Consider the following 20,926-nt stretch of genomic DNA (forward strand, 5'->3'; position numbering starts at 1 on the left):
TTGACTTGAAGTTAGATTTCCCCCTCCCCCATCTCAGACTCTGCTGCTATCTCCTTAAAAGTGAAATTTTAAGGGGCGCCTGGGTGGCTCAGTCATTAAGTGTCTGCCTTTGGCTCAGGTCATGATCTCAGGGTCCTGGGATCAAGCCCTGCATCGGGCTCCCTGCTCAGCGGAGAGCCTGCTTCTCCCTCTCCCTCTACCTGCCACTCTGATTATCTGTGCTCTCTATCTCTCTGTCAAATAAATAAATAAAAATCTTAAAAAAAAAAAGTTTTTAGATATGCAAAACTGTCTGGATTTGAGGTGTGGTCCTGGCTCCAATGTCAAGAAAAATGAATAATTATGATCCCATTTATTTTTTTAAAAGTATTAGAAATTAAAAAAAAACTATAGTATTAGAGAAGACACATCCTTTTTATACAAAATTAATGAATTCACTTATTCAGCAAGCATTTATTAGTATCTACTATTGACTTAGCATTAAGATCCCAGAGATGGTGACAATGAGGAGAGTAGGAAAGAAGAGATGGAAGATACAAAGGACACGGAATATTAACTTCCTATTACTGGAGAAGTTTACAGTCTGAGTGGGGATATTAAGCCACGAGTACATGAAATAATTAGGGGCAGTGGTGGGCAACACCAACTTTATTAGCTATTACTAGAGATTATATTATTTAGGCCTTATAACAATTCGAAACATGTTGTGTTGAATATACCTTTTCTCTTTTGTAGGGAAATATTTGTGCCTCAGTGGAAAACTATACTTTTAGAGCATATTGTTCTTATCATCAGATTCTGATTCTACGGGAGCTAGTTTACAACTCGAAGTTACGGATGTCGGAAAGCAATGGGAAATAATTCCTGTCTATAGAAATGCAAATGAATTGTCCTGAGGAAGGACAATCTTCTCTCCTGTGGAAAAGTCAGTTCCACATCCGTCTGCCCATTCACATCTACATTCCTTACTCCTTATAAATCTGTGTTTCTTTGACTTCTTCTTTGAACCCCTTATAAGATCTGCCTGGTTCCCTTAGTAACTCATGAGTTAAATAACATCTCAAACACATACTCATTATATATCTGTGAAAGAGTCATGATTTTATCTTTTTGTACCATATTATCCTTTAACATCTGTGATCCCTCCAGAAACCTCCCCCTAGCAAAAGACTGCAGCAATGTTGATTCTGCAGAGCATATACCAGACAGGATCAGATATCAGGAATAGTTGAGGAAGATGGGAAGGGAACATTCTGGAAATGGGAATAAAGTGGGAATCTGAATTCTGAGGCATGGCCCTTTTGTTACTGAGCTGTAAACACCAACCCATGGACCATCTACTTCTGATCCTCTTGTTAAAACATAATAAATATCCTTTGTTTAAGCCATTGTTGATTAGGTTTTCTATACCTATTGCTGAAAGTATTTTTTTTTTTTAAGATTTTATTTTTAAGTAGTCGCTGCACCCAACATGGGGCTTGAACTCACAACCCCGAGATCAAGAGTCGCATGCTCTCCTGACTGAGCTAGCCAGGCGTCCCTGCTGCTGAAAGTATTTTAAACTATAAAGAGTTTAGGGGTGCCTGGGTGGCTCAGTCGTTAAGCGTCTGCCTTTGGCTCAGGTCATGGTCCCACGGTCCTGGGATCAAGCCCCTCATCGGGCTCCCTGCTCGGCAGGAGGCCTGCTTCTCCCTCTCCTGCTCCCCCTGCTTGTGTTCCCTCTCTCTCTGTGTCTCTCTCCATCAAATAAATAAAACCTTAAAAAAAAAAAAAAAGCTATAAAGAGTTTGTTCAAGAGTAGTTCAAGGTGTCTGGGGAGCAGTGTTTCGAGAAGGGACTATATAATTTGAAGGAAGAAGAATGCTGAGGCTGGATCACGGGCCATATATGCCACATATGCCCATAAAGGTGTCTGGGTTTTATAGCTGACGTGGAGTCATTAAAGGTCATTTGGCAGGAGAGACGGTTGGAGAGATTAGCATCCTGGGATGCTGGTAGAGAGTGGGGCTGGCCAGGGTTGAAACTGATGAGATGGAGAGCGACTAGGTTTGCAAAATCCAGACACATACTGCTTCCCACGTCATTCCTCTCTGCCATGGTTGAGAATAACACGAAGCTACTGCACCTTGGAACTTCTTTGTGCTGGTCTATCTGAGAGAGGAGGTGGGCCAGGGTGGGCAGGCAGCCCATGAAAAGTCCTGATTTTGGATTATTAAAAACAAAACAAAAAAAACAACTATGCTAGGTTTTATTACTTTCAGATACATTTAAAGCTCAAATTAAGGTAAAAAAAATATTAGCCAGGAGCATCCTTCTGAAGAAATACATTTCTGGAAATAATTAGAAGAAATATTTGAGGGTGTGACAAACCGTAGGTATTCATTGTGACTATTAACATTGCCACTTTCACTGTTCTCGTATTAATGGCTTATAATCAGAGTCTGCTCATAGCTTGAAAAATCATTCTCCAAAGTCAATATTGCCTTTAAGACTTTATCATTTTTTTTTACACTATTAAAACTTATTAGGAAGGCCTGTTTACAAACATGGCAAAAAACAAATCCCAGGAACAACTCCCTCTTTTAAACCTTTTTTCTCATCTGCTGAACCAAAAATTCCCTTTCGGGTATCTTTACAGAAGAAATGGAACATAACTTCTTCATTCAACTCCTTCCCTCCCACCCCCCGGCCCCCGCCGCCCCCAGCGGAGCCGCATAAAGGAAAAGAGACAAACATTCAAGGAGAATAAAGTTCAAGTTAATAGAGTCTGTACACTGTACCCAAAGACCTGAGCCATAAGAAAAACAGCTGGCTGTATTTCAGTAATTCTATCTGGAATTGAGTCTCTGCTACAGCACATTCTGAGATCTGGATTATTGATCAGTAAGATTACCCCATTCAGGCTGGTCCACCCCCCTTTCCTTCAGACAGGTGCAATGAAGTTGCTACAAAGAACACTAAGTAAGGTCTACTCTGTTATTTGTTGTCACTCCTAATGTAAAACATAGCAGTTACTTTTTAATTTAAAATCAGTGAGAGTCTCAAAGGCAGCCTTGTTGCCTCAGTCTACGTGAGTCATTCATTTTTGCAAAGCAGAATATTTGGATTACTATTCAAGGTGATAGTTGGCTTTTTTTTTTTTTTTTTTTGCGTGGTGTTTTGAAGAATGATAATGCACTGTCCTATGAACAGACTCGAAGTTATTAAAAAATAATGTTGCGATTTTTTGGTAAGGCGCTGCAAGAAAATTACGAATCAACTATAGCAGTGTAGTTGTTTCTGTTAACAGTATTTGCTTGCAGTGGAAAAGAAGGGAGACAAATCAAAACCTGATAACTTTATAACTACTCACACCTTTATTATTAAAGATAAACATATCTTTAAGTGGAAAGGATCAAGAAATAACGCTGTCTTGTTTTGGATTAGTAAGTATTGTCACTTAGTTAGATTTGAAACATGGTTTCCCATGTACTAATTCTGAAGATTTGTCTATTAAATATTCAAAAAGCAGAGCTCAAAAAGAAGTCTTCATTTTGTTTTGCTTTTGAAACACACTTCACTTGGTTTATCCCCTCATCATTTTAAATGGTGTGGTGGTAGGAAACTGGGCATTTTACCTGGAGGAAAAAGAGGAAAAAAAAACCAAAAACATGAAAACAAAAATATCCTAGTGAAAACCACCTTGCCTGAAAACTTGGCTTTCGACATGGGCCGACAGAGACGGAAGCAGGCGGTGTCAAACACAATAATAGTAAAGGGAAAAGAGTAAGGACTTGTCTCTTCATCATATGCATTTACAAACAGAAGCTTTTCAGAGAATTAGGCCTAGTTAAAGCTGCCCTCTGGATAAAATGTGTTCCCAAGCACCCTCAGACAAGCTGCAGAGGGGAGACAAACAGATGTGACTATGGGCCCCGGCATTTGGCAAGAACACTCACTGTCAGTTAGAAAAATATAAGCCTGGACAGGGCATCAGCTGCACAGAAATGAAGAAGGTCTGCGGTGTCACTGGAGGAGTAATCCGGTGGCAGAGAGAAGTATGGGGGCTGGAAAATCCAGCTCCGTGGGAATTTCCTCTTCTAGATCCAAATGACCCTCTCCTCGCCTTTATTTGATGTCGCTATGTCTCAACATATTAAACTGAAGGAGTTAACATCAGTTTTTCTGATCTCTTTCACATCTCTTTTTCTTTTGTACCAAAATGCATATTAAGTATCAACTACCATTTAGCCTAAGTATTTCTTAACTACTAAGATTGCATGAGGTCCTTGTTTTTTTTTTTGTAATTTCTATTTTATTCCAAAATTTTTTTTTATTATTATGTTATGTTAATCACCATTCATTACATCATTAGTTTTTGATGTAGTGTTCCATGATTCATTGTTTGCGTATAACACCCAGTGCTCCATGCAGAACGTGCCCTCTTTAATACCCATCACCAGGCTAACCCATCCCCCCACTCCCCTCCCCTCTAGAACCCTCAGTTTGTTTCTCAGAGTCCATAGTCTCTCATGGTTCCTCTCCCCCTCCGATTCCCCCCCCTTCATTCTTCCCTTCCTGCTATCTTCTTCTTTTTTTTTAAACATATAATGTATTATTTGTTTCAGAGGTACAGGTCTGTGACTGTTGAAGTCCTTGTTTTTAATGGTGTTTCTTTCTAAGCCCCTTCTTGTGCATGAAGCATGCTTTGCATTTGACCTTACCGATCGCGCCCTACTTGATTCTGGTGCCTTCTCTTTCTGTGGCTTTGGTCATTTGACTTCACGTTCTGCCTCGAGTCCATTTCCCCTCTCTCTGGACTAACCCCAACTTTAGCAAGGAGGAGTTTAAGTTTTAAAACAGTACACTGAACTTAGTACTTGTGTCCCAGGAACTGGGCCCTTGCTTTATTCTCGACTTAACTACTGGTCAGAAACCTCCCAGTACCTTAGTTCTTTTGAATTTAGGTCATGCCTGGATCTCCCCAGATGCTAAAGTCTGGCCCTGCAGAGCAACCTGGTGACTGAGGCTGTCTCTAATGCCCAAGCATCAGCTGCTCCTGGCCCCCATCTCTGCTCACTGCCCTACCTGGGCTGGGACATCTTGACTCTGTGTCCCTTAACGTCCAATTATCTGGGGTCTGAGGTGCAACCCCCTTGGACAGTGATCTGGCCTGCTAGTGCGGTTCCTCTCGACAGTACATTGAGTCCTGACCTACTTCTTCCCAGTCTGCTTTAGCCTGCTGCAGTAACTGACGGCTGCTGCCAGAGCTAACGTTACTCTGAGTTTCTTGTGCGCTGATAAGCCTTTCCTCCTGTAGCTCCCAGCGTGGGCGGCAAGTGTGAGGGAGGGACGGCTGTGTCAGGAGGCTTCTGGGGAGCTCAGGGACCAGCCGCACTGCCCAGCCAGTCAAGGACTGTTCTGGCTCCTCAGAGCAGTGTCCTAGTGGCTCAGCTGTCCTGAGGAAGGGGGAGAGATGGAGGAGCTGGTGGGAACTTGAAGGTGCTCCAGGAACCTGGTCCCCCTGATGCCGCCATTTCCCCTCTCCCAACTAGGTCTCTCAAAGAGTCTACTTGTCGCCATATATGTCAAGGTTGGAGGAGGAACCTAGCTTTGCTTCTGTCATATATTAGAAGCACAGTAAATATCTACTGAACAAAAACAAATTAAACTACTGTAAAAACTGCTGCCTCAACATTTCATTTGGCAATTAATCATGCATTTTTTGTGATAACACTTCTTCTTTCTTGAAGTGTTACTTAAATTTACTCAAAAACATTCATTTAACAATTAACAAAACTTGACCATGAATCAGGTTATTCTACTATAGATGCTAAAAAAAACACAAAGATGGCTCCTACCATCAAGGGTATGCTCATAGCCTAATGCAGGAAACACAAGAAAGAGAAATTACTATACAGTGTAAGAAGTCCATAGGGTTATGGTAGCAGACCACCTCTTTGGGGAAACTGAGGAAAATTCATTTCGCCTGAGTTCAAATTTGGATATCGTCTCTCCAAGCAGAATCTAAGATATTTGAGGCATCTTGGAGTATTCTTTTATTCTTCACACCATAGTACCTAGGAAATAGTAGGCACTTAGTAAACTGATATTGATTTAATTTATTCAATTCCTAGCTATAACTATACATTTCTGGAATCTGTTTATCACTGATATTTAGTATAGAGTTTCAACAATAAACTTATTCCAATTTCCTTAAAAAATGATACAACAAAGCTAGTGTTGACTCTTAGGAGGGATTACAGATTACACAAAATACACACCATTCTTTTGAATATCTCCATTAAATGCAAGAAGAGATGTGTCTACATTTAAAAAACTGGGATATTGATCCTGACGACATCTTGCATCTTACATAAAAGAACTATCAATTCAGACCACAGAATCAGATATAATCCCACATTGTCTCTCTGATCATGACACTATACAGTATTTAAGATGGTATGGTTGGCATTTATAATAATATCCAGTAATAAAACTATGGGGTATTCCTAATAATATTCCTAACTTTTTTGAGTGAAGTCCATGCGTTACTCATTTTCATATTCACTTCATCCAGTGAGTCTATACTGCTTGTATGTTTGTTGAATTCACTTCCTTACTATATTCTCTTATTTGCTATTTCTGATTCTAAACCAAGCTCTAATAAGGCAGTTCTTAGGGAATATTTTGGAACAAACGTGCTGAGTTTCTTTCTTTCACCAGCTTCAGGAAATGATGGAGTTAAAGGGGCAGGGCAGAAAATATATGTTATTATTTTTTTTATTATTTTGAATACGTGTTGGTTTCTTAAATCTTAGAATCTATTACTGAATTACCAGGAACTTCCAAACTTATCCAGTGTCAACTACATATGGGGTATTATGCTAAATATTTTCACATACTTTACCTTCTTTAATCCTCACAAAAACCAATTACAGGTCTGAGGAACCTAAGGTCCAGAGAAACTGTTACTTATCAAAGATCACATAAACAGAAAATGAAGTTACTGTATTTGAACCAAGGAATGCATGCCCCAAAAGAATCATTTTTTCACCCTACACCATACTACTTCATTCAACTTAGTTTATTATACTCCATTTAATAAACATCTACTGAAAATGTAATGCATGCCATGCCCTATGCCATAAAACAGGATTGAGAAATAAAAAAGATATGGCTTTCATTTTCTAGGGGTTAAAGTCTACCGATCATGTGGGAAAATGAATTCAACTCAATATTCAAAGAGAATTCCAAACCAGAGTGCAAGGCATTCTAGGCCCCCAGGTGAGAGAAGACATCTAAAAAGGCACAACGGCCTTGAAGTGCACATACCACCTGCCATCTTTGGGGCTCTGTAAGCAACTTGACAAGACAGGAGCCAGAACATATGGAGATGTGGGGGGAGAAGACACCTCCTTGCACACACCAAATTTTAAGGAATTCAACGAATCTGTCCATTCACCATTATTTTAAATTCTCTAGAAAAAAAGAATGAAGTGGCTGTTTGACTGAATTCATCAGTTTATTACCTAAGTCAATAGTTGAATTCAGTGGGAAAAAAAAAGCCTGTCCCTAATTCCTTGTAGACATAGCTTTGGGTTGTTTTGTAGCTGTAGTCAGGGAACCATTGCCCTGGTGCAGAGATAGAGTCACATGGAGATCCATTTCCAAGGTAGCTTTTGAAGTTGAGGGGCTTTGCTTGCTCAATAGAGTATACAATTCACTTGCACGGTTGAGTTGGCAGATACAGGCTCAAGACTGAGCTCCTCAGCTTTGATGTTCTGTAGAGTGTCCCAGGATGACTTGTGGAAGGGCACTTATAGTAATGTCCTAATTCTACGTGCTGTACTGGACATTTGTAGAGCATTACCACTAAAGAGCAAAGGATGATGTGGTTGCCACTTTTACCTCCATACTGAGGAGGTGATAAAGACTGGATGTTTTAATAATAGGCCAGAATGTCTTAAACTTCTGAAAGATGCAGGGAGTTATTTCTACTCTGGAATATGTCAGACAGCATTACCATTAAAGGCAAACTTACTTGAATTTAGGTTAAATGATTGTTTATTGGTGGACCTCAATTGGGACTCTATGACCCAGATGAAACGCCACCAGCCTTATCTGACTGCAATTGCCAGAATAGTCTCTCACTCCTTGGAGAAAACAATGATTTTTACTATAAGCTACAGCTATCTATCTACATGAACCAATACTCTATTGAGACTGTATATTCCTTGAATGCAGTGGGGCCCACATCTGATTTATTTTTTTAAGTAAATGTCCCTCAGCACTCATAAGCCTTGCCGACAACAGGCACTTATTAAATCATTATTGAATAAAATTTAACAATGCATGCCAGAGTTTTGATGGTAACTTGTTTTTATGATAACCAGTATCTTTATTGAGGTTCCGATTTCTATAATAAATAAATGCTTACTTATGGGAACAGAAAATCACAAACAAATTCAGTCCCTCTCTTGGGCTTCAGGATGGAAGTATGTGCAAAATCAAACTTGTACATGTAAGTCAGCTTTTAAAGTATAGGCAGGCATCTGATGCAGAAGTGTTTCACTTTTTACATAATTTTGCATTTTGCTATGTTAAGTGTAACTTTATGAAAAGAATGCTTTCACTTCCTTCTCTTCCATGATAGTTTTTGGCAGACGAATGAACAATATGTAAATAAAACTTTTACACACTTGTTAGCAAATGTTTCCTAGAATGTGAAATATACTGTAATAGCTAGGGAAGGTATCAAGGGGCTTGTGCTGATTACATGAACACTAATGTTCAATAATCAAGAGAAACAGTATTTCAGGATTCTCCGAATTCAATTCAATTCAATTCAATTCAATTGAAATACTTGTAAAATTGGAATACATTAGCTTATATTCAGAATTAGTTATGCAATCAAGATCTTTGATCGAACATCCTTTCTCATTTTGGTAATTCAGGTCTACTACTCTTTATATTTGGAAGGTCTATTGTTTTTAAATGTCGATGGAGAAATACCCTACAAAAGTAACTTCAAATAAGAAAGAAGTCTTTTCTCATTTACATACCTGCATTTCTTTAGAAAAACCTCTGTATTTTTTAAATTTCAGAAACTGAATGCCAAGTAAACAACAATCATTTTAGTCATGGTTTCAAAATGCTGCCACTTTCTTTGTTAAATAATGTACAAATAATCTAAACAGTTTAAAATTACTATTTTAGAAGAGTCAACAGTTTTGCTTAAAAACAAGGTAGCAGATTTAAGAAAATGGTCGAGTTCATTTTTATATGCCTTAGGAATAAGACTCGAGGAAAAAGATACTACCGTGTAAATTACCTGGCCTTTGACCTGGGAAAGCTATTGGACCTCTCTCTCTATTTCTTCACATGCAAAATGGGAATAATAACACTATCTACTTCACAGGGTAATTTTGGAAATTAAAAGAGATAAAATAAATGCATTGTTAACACTCAGGGGATCTTGGCTATTTTGGTATTTAACTGTAAAAATGATAGGGAATTTTTTCCTTCAATTTTAGGTAGTATACTTTAAATTTCCTGTCTTTGGTCCTTCTTAACTACATACCCACTTATCTTGAGAGGCGATACAGCACAGTGGTTAAGAGTGTGGACTCTGGAGCCAAAAGAGATGAAATTTCACTGCTGCTTCCCCATTTAACAACCCTGGGCAAGCTACTTAATTTTTATGCCTCACCTTTCCCTTCTGAGAAATGGTGGTAATAATGGAACCGATCTCAAAGAGTTGATGTGAGGGCTGAATGTGTGGCTCACAGCATGCTCTCAGTAAGTCTTAACTATAATTTCCCACAGACAAAGGGAATTTGTATATGGTAAACTGAATACTGTATTGATTCTGGCACCTTTTTCCCCCAATCATAAGCCCAAAGTAGAGAAACTGTGGACCAGAACATATTTTGTTGTTATAGTACAAATGAGGAAATATAATAGATTTACCCTTAGCTAATATGGTCTAAATATATTCTATAAACAAACATGTAAATGTGTCATTTATGCTAATACAACACAACACAGTACACCAAATCACAGGTTGTCAAGCTGATTTCCCACTGTACTTTATATCCTTTTTATGAATCTTAAATTCTACTGTAGAGAGGGCAGAGTTTATGAGGAACTAAAATAAGTTCACTGCAGCTGGTATATAGCATTCAAGGTAGCGAGTATTTGGAGATGAGGGTGGAATCGTTAAGAGGGGTAGACCAAGAAAGACCTTGCAAGCCATGTTTAGGACTTAATCCTACAGGCAATGGGAAGCCATTAAGAATTTGTGTGTGGGTGTGTTTGTGTGTGTGCGGGTTTCCATCTATTCTTTTTTTTTTTTTTACAGGTTTACTGAGAAATAATGGACATACATAGCTATATTAGTTTAAGTGTAGTGTACAGCATAATGGTCTGATTTACATATATTCTTAAGTGATTACAGTAGGTTCAGCTAACATCAATCTTCTCATACAGTTACAATAAAAAGAAAACAAAGAAAAAAGGAAAAAATTTTTTCTCCTTGTGGAGAATTCGTAGGATTTACTCTCTTAACAACTTCCCTATATGTCATACAGCTGTGTCAGCTGTGGTCATCATGTTGTACCTTCCATCCCTAGTACTTATTTATCTTATAACTGGAAGTTTGTTATCTTTTGACCACCTTCTTCCAATTCTCCCTTCCTTACCCTCTGCCTTTGGTAACTATAAACCTGATCTCTTTTTCTATGAGTTTTTTTTTTTTCTTTTTAATTTCACATTTACGTGAGATCATACAGTATTTTCTCTGTCTGACTTATTTCAATTAGCATAATGCCTGTAAGGTTCATCCATGTTGTCTCAAATGGTAGTAGGACTTGCTCTTTTTCCCTCCCCCTATGGCCACATAATATATATATGCACAATTTTTTGATCCATTCATCCATTGATGGGCACTTAGGTTGTTTCCATGTCTTGGTTACTGTAAAAAATGCTTCTATGAATATGGGGGTGCAGATATCATGTTGAATTAGTGTTTTAATTTCTTTTGGATATATTCCCAGAAATGAACTTGCTGGATCATATGATAGTTCTGTTTTGGATTTTTTGAGGATCTTCCATACTGTGTTTTCCATAGTTGCTGCACGAATTTACAACCTAGGAACAGTGCACAAGGTGCCACTAAGAATTTTTAAGTACACACAAATAGATTTGGGTTTTCCAAATGTCATTCTGGCTGTGTCATGGAGAATGAATGAAGGGGACAAGAGTGAGAGACTCAAACGAATAATGGATGGTGCCCAGGTTTTCTTGACTAGGATAGAAGATCCTGGAATGCAGAGATTGTACACAGTCCAAGGGATCCAAACACATCACCCAGACCAGTGCCTTCCATACACTTGGTAGAAAAAGTCCTAAAAGGTGTGTGGAAGTAGTGCCTGAAGCATCATTTTTTAAAGAAACACAGATAATACTATACTAAAAGATTAGAAAATCATGACACACTAGATGTAACAGTAGAGAAATGTAGCCCTGACCATGTATCATTCCAATCACTTATTTCCGCAATTAAAAATAAGCATGTTATGAAGAAGTCCTGGAATCCTGTAATTCTAAGAAAAAAGGCATAACTGGAATATTCTGAGAATATGGTGGCAGTGACACTGTTGTTTTTGAACCTGTATAATAACATGTAGCATAACCCAAACCCCCCTAACAACAGCCAGCCAGAGAGAGACGACAGCATCCAGAAAACAGAAATGACAGTAAAAAAATAAATCTCAGAAATGAAACTAGACTAAAATATAAGAATGAATAAATAGGATGGAGAATAGGAGAAGATAATGAAAAACAGGATGCAAAGTATAAAAACATTAAAAATAAGAGAGAAAAAGGATCAGGTAAGTGACAGCTATAAAAGATAGGTAAAAAAGATCCAGTATATGTGTAAGAGAAACTTCTGAAGCAAAACCAAAGCGATGAAACAATATAAATATGAAAAGCTATAATTTGAGGAAATCTTAAAATTTATTTCAAGAATAATAACAACTACCTTCGGAAAGAGCATACTTCATCCTTGGGAAAAAACACCTAGAATGACCATACCAGAATACAGTCTATTCAAACTCTTGGGCTTTAAAGCAAAGGAAAATATCACTGAGCATCCAGGCAAAACCAAGTCATTGAAACATGAAAGAAAACCAGACTCTAGCAGACATTGAAAACAATGTTTTATATAGACAATGCAGGAACCTATTTATTAAGGAAAGAAGATAGGAACTATGGATTGTAAATCTGGCCAAAGTGACCTTTACAGGTACAGGTCACAGAAAAACCCTTAATAACATGCAGGAACTCAAGGAACACTGTCCCCATGAGCCCTTCCAGAGGAAAACAAAAAGAACAGAGAGGCACTGACTTCAGATCCAATGGGGATCATTAACATTATATTTGCTGAATTTATACCAAATGAACTGAACTAGAACTAAAACTGAATCCAAAAAGACAGCATAGGATGGAATGGTTCTATGCTTCAGGCAATGTACACATAGTACCTATCGAAAAGGGGAGAGAAATGAAAAGTATATAGGAAAATAGAATGAGTTTGCTGACTGGTCTATAGGTATTAGCAGAGTATCATTTACTTCAAATCCCGTCCTTGGGAGAGGAATGAGAAGGGCAAAAGAGGTTACTAGCGGACTTCATTATAGGTCATAGTAGGGAACCAACAGCCTCCCCTGCCCAAAGTATTAATGTAAAGGTAATTATAGAAAAAAAAAAAAGTCTTCTGAAATGTCAAATATTATTCTAGAGGGCAAGTAAGAGCAAGGAAAAGGAAAAGAAGAGAGGGAGGAAGATCTGCTTATCCTCTAATACAGAAAGAAGAAAAAAAAGAGCCAATGGAAGGATAAACCACAAATAGAACAAAAGAGAACAAGAGCTACCTGCCCCCTGGTTAGGGGACAGGGTAGAGGCTAGAATTCTTTGAAAATGATTTTTTTTGGTGGAGATTTGATTATGGAACCTGTAATGATTTTTATGTCAGTATATAACAAAATTAAATAAATTTTTAAAGAGAAGTCTCTGAATATTAAAACGAAACTAAAGAACCTAATGACACATTGGTATATCTATACTTAGAAACTATTTCAAGTGACTTTATTTATTTTTAAAAAGATTTTATTTATTTACTTGAGAGAGAGAGAGAGAAGCAGAATCCCTGCTGAGCAGGCTCCATCCCAGGACCCGGAGATCATGACCTGAGCCAAAGGCAGATGCTTAACTGACTGAGCCACCCAGGTGCCCCTCAAGGGACTTTAAAACACAGGAATTGACTACATATTCCTCGTGAAATATAAAAGAATTATCAAACAAGGGGCGCTTGGGTGGCTTAGTTGGTTAAGTGACTGCCTTCGGCTTAGGTCATGATCTCAGGGTCCTGGGATAGAGCCCTGCATCAGGCTCCCTGCTCAGCAGGAAGCCTGCTTCTCCCTTCCCCACTCCCCCTGCTTGTGTTCCCTCTCTCGCTGTCTCTCTCTCTGTCAAATAAATAAATAAAACCTTAAAAAAAAAAAAAGAATTATCAAACAAATGGGAAAAGGAAAAATTTTAAACTGTTCTTACAAATTATTTTATTTGATGGTCATGATGATATGGTGATTCTGAGACTGCTGTGTGTATGACTGGTTAGATAAAAGGAATACAGCTGACCCTTGAACATGGATTTGAACTGCACGGGTCTACTTATACAAGGAATTTTTCCAATAAATACAGTACAGTACTCTCAATGTATTTTCTCATCCTTATGATTTTTTTAAAAGGATTTTATTTATTTATTTTAGTGAGAGAGAGAGAGCGTGAGCAGGCGGATGTGCAGAAGGGGAGGGAGATGGAGGGGTAAAGGAAGGGGAAAGAATCTCAAGTAGACTCTGCACTGAGCACGGAGCCCCACCCGGGGCTCGATCTCACAACCCCTGAGATCATGACCCTGAGATGATGACCTGAGCCGAGACCAAGAGTCGGACACTCAACCAAATGAGCCACCCAGGTGCCTCTTCCTTATGATTTTCTTAATAACATTTTTTTCCTTTAGCTTACATTATTGTAAGAATACAGTACATAATACAGATAGCACACAAAGTATGCGTTAATCGACTGTTTATGTTATCAGTAAGGGTTCTGGTCTATAGTAGGCTATTTGTAGGTTTTTGGGGATTGAAAAGTTATCAAAGAAATTTTGACTGCACAGGGTGTGGGTGCCCCTAACCTTCTCACACTGTTCAAAGGTCAACCGTAATTATTATGGTGTGATTGAGAGGTAGTATTTTCAATGTTGAAAAAAAGATTATAATCAATGATGGAGAGTACAAAAATACTGAAGTCTTGAATTTGAGTCAGGACTATTAGTATGAGCCCATATGTTTAAAAAAAAAAAAATCCTAACTCATTTCATTAAAAAGGGCTAGAAATAATGTTATCTCTAACATCCAGATTGTAGTTTCTAAAACTATTTCCATTCTTAAAGAAATGGCTGATTCTTGGCCCAGGCCAGAAAAGGTCCAAGGTAGCTTTGAAAATGTAAACATACCAGATGGCAAGGAAGAAAGCAAAGACCAGTAGAAAGGAAACAGACTCAGGAACCAATATAAATAATCTTCCATTGCCCGAAGATGGTCCAATTTTAACATCAATTAGGATAATAACTAATGAACTGAAACACAGCAAATATGTTTAAAATAAATGAGTTAAAAACAAAATAGAATCACGTTTCACTGGTCACCTTTGGAAAATGTAAGGAACCAACAATTAATTCTGAAAACTGATAACCAAGGGAAGAGATCAAGTATTTATCTTGCGTTTCCTACATGATCTGTGCCTCGAAGTAATCAAGTAGTTGAAGCGGGGGAAATTTTTAACAGAAGTAATCCAACCAATAGGCAAAAGTGAAATGACAGAATTAACATATCACCATTCTGTAACCCTTAACGAATGAATTTGGGATCATTATGGCTAATCAATCACAGAAAGAGACATGGAAATGAGAAATAGAAGATACCATCTCTGAAACAGTCTTGGCCCAAACAAAGCGAAACAAAACAAACAAAACAACCTGAATCTAATCAATTCTCTAGATTTAAATACCAATGACAGGAAACACGAGGGACAAAAGGTAGATGTCCAATAACACAATGTGGATAAAATCAGCAACACTCCTTAGAGGTGACAAACTTCATAGAACAACCAAGCTGATTTCTGTAATCAAAAACTTTAAAGGAAAAACAAAGGCTGGGGGAGGGCATATTTATAAATTAAAGGGAACTTTTTAAAAGAGATGTGTATCAACCAATTATAAGAGACGGACCTCATTTGGATCCAAATCCAAACAATGTATAAAATAAAACATTACAAAATAACTGAAGAAATGTGAATATCAACTGTATATATTATTATATATTAAGAAATTATTGCTCTTTTAATAGATGTGGTAATGGTACTGTGGCTTTCTTTTTTAAGATTTTATTTATTTATTTATTTGAGAGAGAGAGAGAGAAACAGCATGAGAGGGGATAGGGTCAGAGGGAGAAGCAGGCTCCCCGCTGAGCCAGGGGCCCGATATGGGACTCGATCCCAGGACTCCGGGATCATGACCTGAGCCGAAGGCAGTCGCTTAACCAACTGAGCCATCCAGGTGCCCTGTGGCTTCTTTTTCTTTAGAAGAGGCTATTATTTTTTAGAACATACTGATAACATTTCAGTTGAAGTAATATGATAGATGGGCTTTGGGGTTGGAGGAAAGGGTGGGTAGGGATACAGATGAAACCCGGTTGGCCATACACTGATAATTATCTAGGCCAGTTGAGAGACACATTGAGTTTATGTTTTTCTCCGTATTTCTGCTTTTGATAGATTTTCCATAATAAAATATTGTTAAAAACTGCTTTTACCATCCTGACATTGTAAGAGAAAAGCATCCTTTCAACTCTTAAAACTGCCAGTATGAAGTCATTCTAGGTTTTCAAATCTTAGTGACACTCTCCGTAATTTTTAAGTGATCAAACTTGAAATTAAATTAAGTTATTCATGACGTCTGATGTCTTTCAGTTTGAGTACACCTCTGGACTGTAACTTGATGTAAAAAGATTACAGAAATCTCTATCTGAAGTTTATTGTCCTTAGAAAGGATAATGCATAGTTTTTATTCCATCTTTCTAATTAGTAATTTAAGCATATGTTCAGCATTTAACTCTAAATGTTTGCCTTTTCCCCAAGCTCAAAGACAGCTGTCCAAGATTTGAATGCCAGAAAACATTTAAATATCAACATCTGTTGAATTATGTTAATTTAGTGTAATATAATTGGGCATGAGTTGGAATTGATCAGAAGTATATGAAATAAACAAAGTAAATTCCCAACAATATCTTGGTATACAAACAAATCACTACAGAGCGATGAAAAATATTTCTGAAGAGAAAGGGCGAAGAAAAAGACTGATTATAAAGAAGTAGATGCTTTTAAAAATATAGTTCTAACTCTATGAGACATTATTTTGTGATTTTTAGATTTATTTTTAAATTGCCTCCTAATTGAAAGGTAATTAAAATCAGATACAACAAGTGATAGTTAAGTGTTTAATATTTGAATATTTTTATAAATTATTAAATAATTTATACTTAAATAACAACTACTTATATATGCAGTAGCTGTTTTAGACTGCAGGATGATCCCCGTTATATTATGAGCAGTTAAATATGTCAAATTTCAAGAGTTGGTATAATTTCTTTTCTACAGACACAAAATAGTATTTTTAAATTCAAAGCGTTGTCAATGCGGCAGATGAATTTATGAGGTTTATTCTCCAGGCTGTAAGGTACAAATTATCAAGTAGGAGCTGTTGTTTATTGTATTGCCGGTTTAAAATCTTAACTTTTACAGCAATTCTTTTACTAATAAATTAGGAATGCTTGATGTTTTGGGGAGTGTTCTGGCACATATACGCATTGGATGATCAGATCCTCAGACGTACCCCTAATGAAGTTATAACCTGGGCAGCATGGGGATACACCTGTTGTTAATATACGGTCCTGTGGATGGACCTCCATCATTGCCAAGGGGAAGCATCTCTGGGAGTTAAAGGTTAGTTTTGTGTCCATGGCCATTTAATCACAGGACCAATTTGGAGAGTGCCAACTGTGAAACAGACACCTGTCTGAAGGAAATGGACTCCACAAGACAAATTTACTGGAAAGCTTTCACGTGCTATTTTCCATTATTAGTGACCATGGCCAAATTCCACTGCTGTTCTAGAGGTGAGAGGCTGTGCATACTTTTAGTTACGTGAAAACATCTAATTATCTACCAGATTTCAAGAAAGCATTGTCACGAATGTTTTACCAGGAAGTATTTGATTGCTTTTTTAATTTACCACGCACTGGATACATTACATAGCTCCAAACGGCAAATCCCTTTTTTTGTCTGTGTGGGTTACTCACATTACCCTGAAAAGCAATCTCTCAAAATTCTAACTGGATGATAAGTAATTTTATTTAGTATAGTCACAATTTAAAATAACTCCCTATAATCATTAGTTTAAAATTTTGGCAAGGAAAGTCAGAATTTCTAGATGCCAAAGGGACAGAAGGCACGAGAACTGGCAATTTGAGACTAGTGCCTTTTTTTTAACATACTAATTTGGTCATATAGTATAAAATAGATTAAATTCCTTAAAAATCATTTTATGTTGTATATGTGGCTTATTTCCAATTATGCTACTATAAATATCCATACCTAGAAGCTATTAAAAATTTTTTTAATTAGAACACATATGCAATTAAATGTGTTCCAATTAAACAAATATAGAATGTATAGATTCTTATTAAAGGGAGTATGTAAATATTCTATGTGTTCATTCATGCATTTGGATGCATTAATTAAAAAATCTAAGACTCTTTTCTTTCTGGAGGATTGGGTGAGCTTTTTTAAGACAATGAAATTTAATGCTAATTTTAGGTTTACAAAGTAAAAACAGTAACACACTAGACATTTTACTTTTAAAATTAGTGTTTAAAAGCATTTTCAAGCCATTATGTTGGGCATATAAAGTACATAAAACATGAAATGTTAAGTGGTGTAAGTTGCTTTCAAGTATGGTCTTGAATCACTATTTTAATATGACAAAGGAGGATTTGTTTTAAAATCCTAAATCTGTTAACATAGGATAGGTAACTTCTCATCTTAAAAATTAACATAAAGTATCACTTACTTTTGTCAATACGTTTAATCTTGTTGATACATTTCTGCGAAAAGCAACACTGAACAAATACAGTCCATGTCATTAACCAGTACTCTAATGAACAGTTAGTTATCCTGTCCCAATTTATTAACAGCTGCTCAAAAATGTAGTAATTAATAGTTTCATTTATTTTTGGCAAACCTACAAAATGACAAATAGTTTTGTGTCTGTTGCAAATGAGATCTCCTTCTCCAATAACAGACGACACTATGGGGAAGACTAAACAAACTCCATCCTTGAACATCTTTTGATCTTTAGAAGATCAAATAAAGAACAGCTATAATTCTATTTGTTACCACTACAACACAACACAGTGATTTGTATCATCATATGAAAATGAATATGCTCTGTATTAAAGTAAATAGAAATGTTCTTCTAGCCTCATGGAAGAAGACTGACATGAATGTGTTTTTGTGTGAATGTGATGGGATTTGTTTTGATTCTCTGATGAAATCTATTGTCATTTTTTTCATTTTAGGAGACTCTTTATACTAATCAGGCAAGATGACAGAAAAAAAAAAAGGTTGATTTCTTCCTCCTCACTATTAATTGCTAACATAAGAAACAGAACACACAGTATCCAGGGATTATCAAATTATTTGACATTAAGTAAATGAAAAATGTAATGCTACTAAAAACTAAGTAAAAGTGAATTAACACATGTTTTTAAAAGACATTTTATTCATTATTATTATTATCTTTTAAAATTTGTATTCCCTCATTTTTTAAAAAATTGTTTTTATTTATTTATTTGAGAGAGAGACAGAGATAGCAAGAGAGAGCATGAGCGGGGAGGAGAGGGAGAAGCAGACTCCCCACTGAGCAAGGAGCCCGATGCGGGGGTTCGATCCCAGGGCCCTGAGGTCATGACCTGAGCTAAAGGCAGACGCTTAACCAACTGAGCCACTCAGGTGCCCATAAAAGACATTATAAAATATTAAATAGAATTGAATAATATCAACAATAAAAGTGCTTTTACTTAATTTCAAATTATATATCAGACAGTTGGATGATTTAGGCTTTGTGTCTCCCCAGAGTAAATGACAGGACTCGTGTAAGTAAAGAAGTACAGCAGATTAAAAACAACAACAACAACAAAGTCAGATCTAAAAGGAAAGGTATGACATGATCTAAATAACTCAATAAAATTGCTGTCAATTTTTGTCAAACTATCAGTCTTTTTTTTTGGATTCTTAGAATAGCAAAGACTAATCATAAATATAAAGAGGTATTTAAAAAAGCAAGACATTTTCGAGAATGGCACGTCACTCAGAATCAGGCATCACTTAATGCATGCTTTGCTGACTTTCAGTTTGGGAAGCTATATTGAAGTTTCTGGTACCAACCAAAGGTTATGACACGAGAAACAATATGAACAATAATAATAATAATTTAATTGGAGTTTTAAATGAGGTGAAGGCAGAGGAAAAGAACTTCCTAACTTTGAGAAATATAAAATTATATTTGACTACTGAAATAAAAAAATGGAAGGTTTGGGTATCAAGTCTGGAATTTAAGAGAAAGATATGGGTTGAAGAAATAAATCTAGATGTCACTGCTCTTTCTAGAAAACACTTAGATGCACTGCCCCAAGGTTTAGCTGAGTGAGTGTGAATGTGTGTATGTGTGTTTCACTTTGGCTAATAACCTAGTGCATGCAATGACCACTCAAAACCTATGCCTGTTCATTAGTAAATATTGACAGTGATAGGGAGTAAGTACTGGTTTTCAAAAATTACAGTTGTGTATGCTTTCATGCATTTATTTCTTGAAAGAATTTTGTGTTTCCCTAAGTTTTTATTAATGTTTTCAAAGGTTTCAAGGTATATACGGAGATGCTCATTCAATATTAGATGAGAAATAATATACAATAAACCTAAGACAGAATGCCATAGTAGGAAAATGGATAGAGAATTCTGAAGAAATGAAAGGATGCCAGAAAACAGAACCTCACAGACTAATCAAATGGAAGCATCAGATGGGAATAATCAGTAAGATATAAGCAACACGGATGAATGCGAGATAGGAAACACACAACTTCAAGGACTGCGATGCAAAATCTTGGGCAAACACATCAAATAAATATAAGAGGATAACGTTATGATGAAAGTTTTTCACACCATTCAATATCTGACACACCTACTATATGAGAAGTCTCCCCCCAGGGAATAAAAATGGAGCAACAAACTAAAAGGAAGATGTGTAAGACTAATGTCGTTTGAATCAATGAGATGACATTGTAGCTCTGTTTATAATTAGAGTTTGTTTATATTAGTTTACATTATATCTGTGTTAAGAATCAGTCAAAAGTTTGATTACAGGACCTGTTGAGTATCACGTCTGAGAAGGAGAATGCTAATTATGTTTACAATAAACATATGAGCAAATAAAACACTTTCATATTTCCTTAATAACTCTCTGGATATAACGGAATGATGTGTTACGCTGAGCACTGCTGATGGCAGTTCAAGTGCGGAAGGATGTGTGGGGGGTGAGAAGCCAGTTACGAAATCCAAAGGAACAGGGACGCCTGGGTGGCTCAGTCGGTTAGGCGTCTGCCTTCGGCTCAGGTCATGATCCCAGGGTCCTGGGATCGAGCCCCAGGTCGGGCTCCCTGCTCGGCGGGAAGCCTGCTTCTCCCTCTCCCTCTGCCTGCCGCTCTGC

The 20,926-nt window shown here is 37.0% G+C and overlaps 1 protein-coding gene across 6 annotated transcripts in view; it reads right to left on the reverse strand.

Moving 5' to 3' along the window:
- GPATCH2 (G-patch domain containing 2) overlaps nucleotides 1-20,926 on the reverse strand; it is a 211,332-nt gene that overhangs the window by 53,108 nt on the left and 137,298 nt on the right. The window contains exon 9 of one of the 6 annotated variants that reach the window (XM_081825175.1): nucleotides 5,371-6,059. The exons of the other annotated variants lie outside the window; for them this stretch is intronic. Coding sequence (XP_081681301.1) covers nucleotides 5,975-6,059 — 85 coding nt within the window. The 3' untranslated portion in view covers nucleotides 5,371-5,974. Of the gene's footprint in view, nucleotides 1-5,370; nucleotides 6,060-20,926 lie in introns of those variants that run through there. 6 annotated transcript variants of the gene reach the window in all.

The sequence above is a fragment of the Leptonychotes weddellii genome, chromosome 6 (assembly GCF_054177405.1).
Source record: "Leptonychotes weddellii isolate Sample4059 chromosome 6, ASM5417740v2, whole genome shotgun sequence".
Classification (NCBI taxonomy): domain Eukaryota; kingdom Metazoa; phylum Chordata; class Mammalia; order Carnivora; family Phocidae; genus Leptonychotes; species Leptonychotes weddellii.